Source organism: Prunus mume, linkage group LG4, assembly GCF_029339155.1.
Source record: "Prunus mume cultivar Tortuosa linkage group LG4, ASM2933915v1, whole genome shotgun sequence".
Lineage (NCBI taxonomy): Eukaryota > Viridiplantae > Streptophyta > Magnoliopsida > Rosales > Rosaceae > Prunus > Prunus mume.
In genome coordinates, this window is record NC_142701.1 from 9,792,579 (window position 1) to 9,798,976 (window position 6,398).

At 36.6% G+C, this 6,398-nt stretch overlaps 1 protein-coding gene across 1 annotated transcript; it reads left to right on the forward strand.

Moving 5' to 3' along the window:
- Positions 1 to 460: 460 nt before the first annotated feature.
- On the forward strand, positions 461 to 3,320 carry LOC148917863 (transcription factor MYB106-like). Its single transcript, XM_089050426.1, has 3 exons — positions 461 to 599; positions 1,688 to 1,817; positions 2,768 to 3,320. The coding sequence occupies exons 1-3, from the start codon at positions 461 to 463 to the stop codon at positions 3,318 to 3,320; spliced, it is 822 nt and encodes a 273-aa protein (XP_088906552.1).
- Positions 3,321 to 6,398: the final 3,078 nt, after the last annotated feature.

Genomic DNA, 6,398 nt, shown 5'->3' on the forward strand with positions numbered 1-6,398 from the left:
CACCAACACAAATTAAATACAGGTTAATACAGGTTTGCAGTGTACTGTGGTACCTTCCTTGATGGAGCAGAAGTACGGCTGTCGTCTACATCAGAGATTGAAAAAGACTTTAGATATCCTAGTGAGGGAGTCCAGATAATTTATTTGAATAATGAATTACAGCGGTAAAAAGACGTGTCATATGATGAGTAAAAGTTGATAAATAAAAGTTGGTGTCGTATCATGTAATATTATTTTAGTCCCAATATAAAATAGTGATCATTCTCGGTTGCAGGGATCAAATTCTTTCAGTCCAATTTTGGGTGGTCTGTGCCTATCTTATCAACTCTCAATCTTCTCACTAGTACACGCATTGAAGTAGTATTCTCAATCTTATTACTGTCAATCTTCTCACAATCTTCTCACTAGTACATTGAAGTTCCTTTTTTCTTTCTCTTCTTAACTACTCTTTTAGAGACACATGGGAAAGTCTACTCATGACTGTGTTGCGTCCTCCGGCGTGAAGAAAGGTCTATGGACTCCAGCAGAGGACCAAAAGCTCTTAGCTTACGTTCAAAAACATGGTCATGGAAATTGGCAATCCTTGCCTCAGAGAGCTGGTCAATTTCTATAACTAACTCTTCTTTCATAGCTTTCCAATCAATTACAATTTCTCAGCCTGTTTTCGGTAAGGGTTATGCTAGGGAGACCACTTTAGATCTGAACTTGTTGTACTCTCTAATAGGGTGAAGCACAATACAATGAGTCTCACACTCATGTTAGAGAAATGGTACACAATGTATATAAAATAGTCTCCCTAAAGATTTTCCTTTGGGGTAGGGTAACATATATTTCTTTTTACGGGAGTTTTGGGTACCATATTTGTTAGCTCATATTTGGACACAGTCAATAAATATTTTTTTGACAAAAAGTCACTTTTGGTCTTTGTGGTTTATCACTTTTACCACGAAAGACTCTGTGATTTCAATTTGAACATTTTGGTCCATGTAGTTTCAATTTGAACATTTTCTTCCCTGTAGCTTCAATTTGAAGCAATTTAAGGACAATCCTCAATTTCTGTCAAATTCTTTTAACTTTTGTTATGTATGGAGGGGTAATTTAGTCAACAAATTATTAAAAAATTAATTCTTAAAAAAAAACAATACAAAATGGAAAAATTAATAAATGAAAAATACATCTTCTTCTTCCCTCCCTAGAAACTCTGCTGTATCTCTCGCTCTTCATTTCTCTACCACCTGATAGCTCCCTATCCCCAGCCCCATCCCTACTGACAACCCAACACCAGCACACCGACCCCTTTCATCCCTCTCTCTCTCTCTCTCTCTCTCTCTCTCTCTCTCTCTCTCTCTCTCTCCGATTTGGCCCTCCACCTCACCCCGCCGCAGCCCGCTAATCATCCCTCCACCATAACCTAAAACTAGATATTCTCCAATATACAGCTTTGTTCATCAATCGATTTTTAATAACTTGGAGATAGCTATAGATTTTACACTTCCCAACTTCAAGTTCTGTTTCTCTTAAGCCATAATAATTAGTGAAAATAAAATTGAAATAGGAGTAGTTCTTGGTGGGTGGGCTAGGTTGGAGCCCCCTCTTTTTTTTGGTTTTTGTTTTTTTGCAGACTAGGGTTTTTTGGAACTTGGTCTGTTTTAAAAATAAATAAATAAAACATATATAATGATAATAGGTCTTCAAAGATGCGGGAAGAGCTGCAGGCTAAGATGGAGAAACTATCTACGACCTGATATTAAGAGGGGAAATTTCAGTTTGCAGGAAGACCAAACCATCATTCAACTTCATGCTCTTTTAGGCAACAGGTAATTGCATGACATGCAATATTTTGATTTATACGCATATATGCATTTTAGACAGTACTCTCATGTCTCATCCCAAGTGCTCTGAATTCTCTCTTTATTTTCTTTCTGCCAAACTTTATCATAATATACTATCTACTAGAGAGTGTTTAGCCATTTTTATCAATGTATCGTCAAGAGGTGGAGTATGGTTTTCTGAGTCTTGGGCTATTGGGGTATATTTATGCATGTATGGTGTCAAGTCCGTTCTCCTCACCATGTAGCCCGTTCTCTTTGACTACAAGGTCGAGGAGAACATGCTTGACATCATGCATACATAAACATACCCGAAAAGCCCAAGATTCAAGAAACCATACTCCATCTCATGACGATATATTGATCAAAATGGCTATAACGAGACTCAATGTAATTGCTTATAAAACCTGGACAAACCTAGTAGTTTATTAATGAAAGTTCAACACATGTCATCACAAGCCGAGCAGTTTCAGAGCCACCTAAGGACCACGGTGCGCCCAGGCCCCTTCTCCTACTTTTATTATTTTAAAATATTTTAACTTATATATGTGTATATTTGTTGTCTTTTGGACCTCAATCTAGTAAAATTTGTGACCCCAACTGATGTCATGGAGCTTTCTATGAATTTCTAGCTCCACCATTGAACCTAAGGTGTTACTATTACATACTATACCAATTTACATTACCTAATATCATACACTAATCTATAATCAAGAATATAATATCGATTAAGTACCAGGTATATGAGAAATTTGAACTGTACCAAACAATCTCCATATATTATACATAACAATTCTATATGCATATGTGTACACATTATATGTATGTTTGGGATGTGCTGCTCTTTTGTTAGGATCATTTTGGACTTTTTTTTTTATTTTATAAAAAAACTCACTTTAATTATGATACTGATATTGTGTTCCATGTATATGAGCTAGGTGGTCGGCTATTACTGCGCACTTACCAAAGAGAACAGACAATGAGGTCAAGAACTACTGGCACTCTCGTCTCAAGAAACGACTGGCCTTGAAAGGCTATGACTCTGTAACCCACAAGCCTAAGAATATCATCTTTGGCTTCGCCAGTGGTTCAACTGATGACCCAAAGACCGGCTCAAACCTCAACCACATAGCTCAGTGGGAAAGTGTCAGGCTTCAAGCAGAAGCCAGATATGTGAGAGATTCAGAATTACACAAACAAGCTTATCATCCTTATAACAATAATGATATTTCTGCGGCTTCATCAATATTATTAGGTCATAATAAGGACTTTGGGCCGACTAATCAATTATTTGGACAAGATCATGTTAATTCATTTGGTAATCATCTTGCTAGTGATTTCGAGCCTCCGATAATATCTGCAATATCAAGCAATGGATCATCATTGATGGATTGTTTCTTTCATGAACCAGTAGGGCAATGTTTTAATGAAAATTATGGCCCTAGTATCACTAAACCATTCGCGGCAGTCCACCACAATATGGGGTTTTAAAATGGGGCATGCTTGGAGGACTTTGGTCTTTGGGAAATATTCATGCAAGGGAAAAAAGATTGTCCGATATCTGGAATTAGTATGTAGTACTATTATAAATTGGTACTCAATACCACTATCGGATCTATGTTGTACTATTCAAAATTGCATCCCTAAACGGATCCGTTTAGGGTAACAAACAATAAAATTTTATTTCTCTCTTATCTTTATGTGATAGCAGTATATGGTTAAATATGTTGACATGAGTTAACCTAACAAATCACTGAGCTTTATGTGCTTGTAGTATATGTGGTTAAATAATTAATTCACTCGTGTTATAATTCGTATATATTTATTAAATATTATATTCTAAAGCATAATTTGTCACTTATCCAAATTAGGGTCTGACCAAAGTAGACCCATACAACTAAAATACTCTAGATAATAACCCACCTATTTTATTACATTTAAATAAAACCCAATTTTGAATTGGATGCCAAAGTGTTCATAAATTATGACATATTTACAAATCATATTATGAATTTAAAGGGGAAAACCCAAATTTGCTATCCAAATTATATTATGAATTAGTGCGTAACATCAATGATACTCTTACGCATTTAATATCTGATACAAGTTTTCCTAGTTGTTGAGGCAGACCCCAACACTAGTTACCTAACTTCTCTACTTTTAGGTCTCAGAGAAAACCTAAAAATTTTCTACTTTTTGCAATAATATCGAACACGTTTCAGAGACATTTAAAAGACAATTTGAGAGTTGAACGACTAAAATAAATTTTTTTTTTTAAGTTCAAGGGCCATATGTGGAGAAAAACTTCCCTTGCCAGGTAATGGTATCCAAACCCAATAGTAACACAAGGACAACTAACCCTCCAATCTCACTCTCTCTGCCCTCCAAATTCCTAAATTATGGACTGCTGTCGTGCTGCTATTTGTTTGGCATACCATTGAACTGGTATCCTTGTTCCAGGGAAGTCTTTCCCACAAAAGACTCACGCATTGTGCAGCCAACAGAAACTCTCACTGTAAGAAGAAGAAAAAAAGACGATAAATGTAGGACCTTTTGTGAAAGAAAAAGAGAAAGAGAGGGAGATAACAAGTTGAGAGAGGTGACTAAGTGAGGAAGATCATGGGTAATAATAAAATGGTTTAAATAAAAATTAAAACCAGTTTTAAAAAAACCCAGCTTCTTTTTTTAGGTTTTTACAAATAAGCCTATTTTAGCATGACATATTATACAAATACCCATATCAACTTATTTGGAGAGAAAAACTCAAAACTAGCCACTTGTCATTTTCTAATTAGTTCTTAGAAAATTTTAACACACTAAGATCCAATAAATAAAAAAATATAAGTTTTATCGAAAGTAGCCAAAATTTGCCCCCTACTTTCATAAATGTCAGTTTTTATAAAAACTTTCAAAAATAGCAGAAAACTCAGTTAAATAGATTAAAATACCCTCAAAACTAAAAACCCACATAAAACCTAAGAAGCAAAGTTACACCCAACAAGAAAAACAACTGAGCTCGAAACCATTGAATTTTGCAGCCATGGCGAGTACCAAAGGTCTAAGGATTATGACAGAGAGGTTGAGCTATTTAGATTTACTGCTTTTTAAAACAAATGTATGTGGGATGTCATTTATGAGTAGTGACAATCCTAATTGCTAGTGGATATACTTCCACTGGTATCACTGTAAGGAAAAAAAAAAGCTACACCCAACAAGAAGACCTTAATATTACTTTGGCAGCAAAAGCCTAGCTCTTGGGACGCAGTACAATTTGAACCAGTGTATGATGTGAGGATTTTGAAGGTTTACAACCTGTTTGTCTTTCAACCGGACCAAATCCATAGCATGATCTTGTCATTTTGTATGTTGTACTCCGAACTTTGTCATCTGCTTCTTGGTAAGCCAATAATAAGGTTGTAGTTTTGGCTTTTGGACTATGTTTCCATGGGCATCTTTGAAGTCTGAGGATCAAAACAAAAAGTTGGCTTATTTTTGGGGCAGGGTTTGTTTCTCGGGTGAGTTGGTTGAGTGCAATTGAGACCATGTTGGACCAGCATGTCGCACATGATGTAAATTTGATATTACCATATCTCTTTTTTATTTGGCGAAAAAAATATATATATTATGGAGTATCATCTCTAATTTTGAGTTAACCTCCCAAACACTTATTTTCTTTTTAGGTTTGTTGAGGCCCAAAAATTCAGGGTTGGGCTAAAATAAATTCTCGGGCCAACACAATGCCTTATTAAGAAAAGACCCGATTTGGAGCACGCGAAAGTTCGTCATTCATGCTCGCACGAGTCATGATTCACGTGCCATGCCAAATAAATATGCAATCTATCATGCTAAGAGTTGAAATAAGCACTTGCTTTATGAGCCCAAGCTAATTATCCCGTCAAGTGTCATATCCCCCTTCAAAGCGACAAAATTCAAGCACGCCAAGTGACATGCAATGCCAAGCGGAAAATCATTATTATTACACCTAGCCACGCTACAAGGTTAAGTGGGCCCAAATCACGCAAAATGCTCGGGCTTGCCTGAGTGGGTTGTGGTATGGATGGTAACGAGATTTCATTAGGCCCATTGATGAGCGAGAAATGGAAGTTTTGGGTGCTTGAGAGTCCCAAAACTCAAGCTCATTTCTTGAGCCCAAATATGTGGGTAAGCATAAAGGAGAGAAAAAAGCTCAATACTCTAGAAGAGATGACCCAATACCTTAGGAAAAGCCCAGCCCAACACTTAATAAAATATCTAGCATTGTGTTCAACCCTTGCCAAAGCTTCCCAGCAGAGTCAACATGAAACTATCGCAAAACCAAAGGAAATTCGTACGTGTAGGAGGAATACCCATTAGGCAAAAGCTATATCCATACTCATTTCCCTTGCGAGCTCTAATAGGGAAACCAAGAAGAAAAGCATGTGGCGCCTCATTCCCATGGAAGGTCCAGCCTCACAAAAACCTTGGAACTCCAAAGAGCCATGTGACCCATCTGCTCTGGTTAAAAGAAATTTCACCAAAAATCAGTGAATGGAAAGAGGCAAAGGAAAAGTGGGAATGGAGGATTGATAG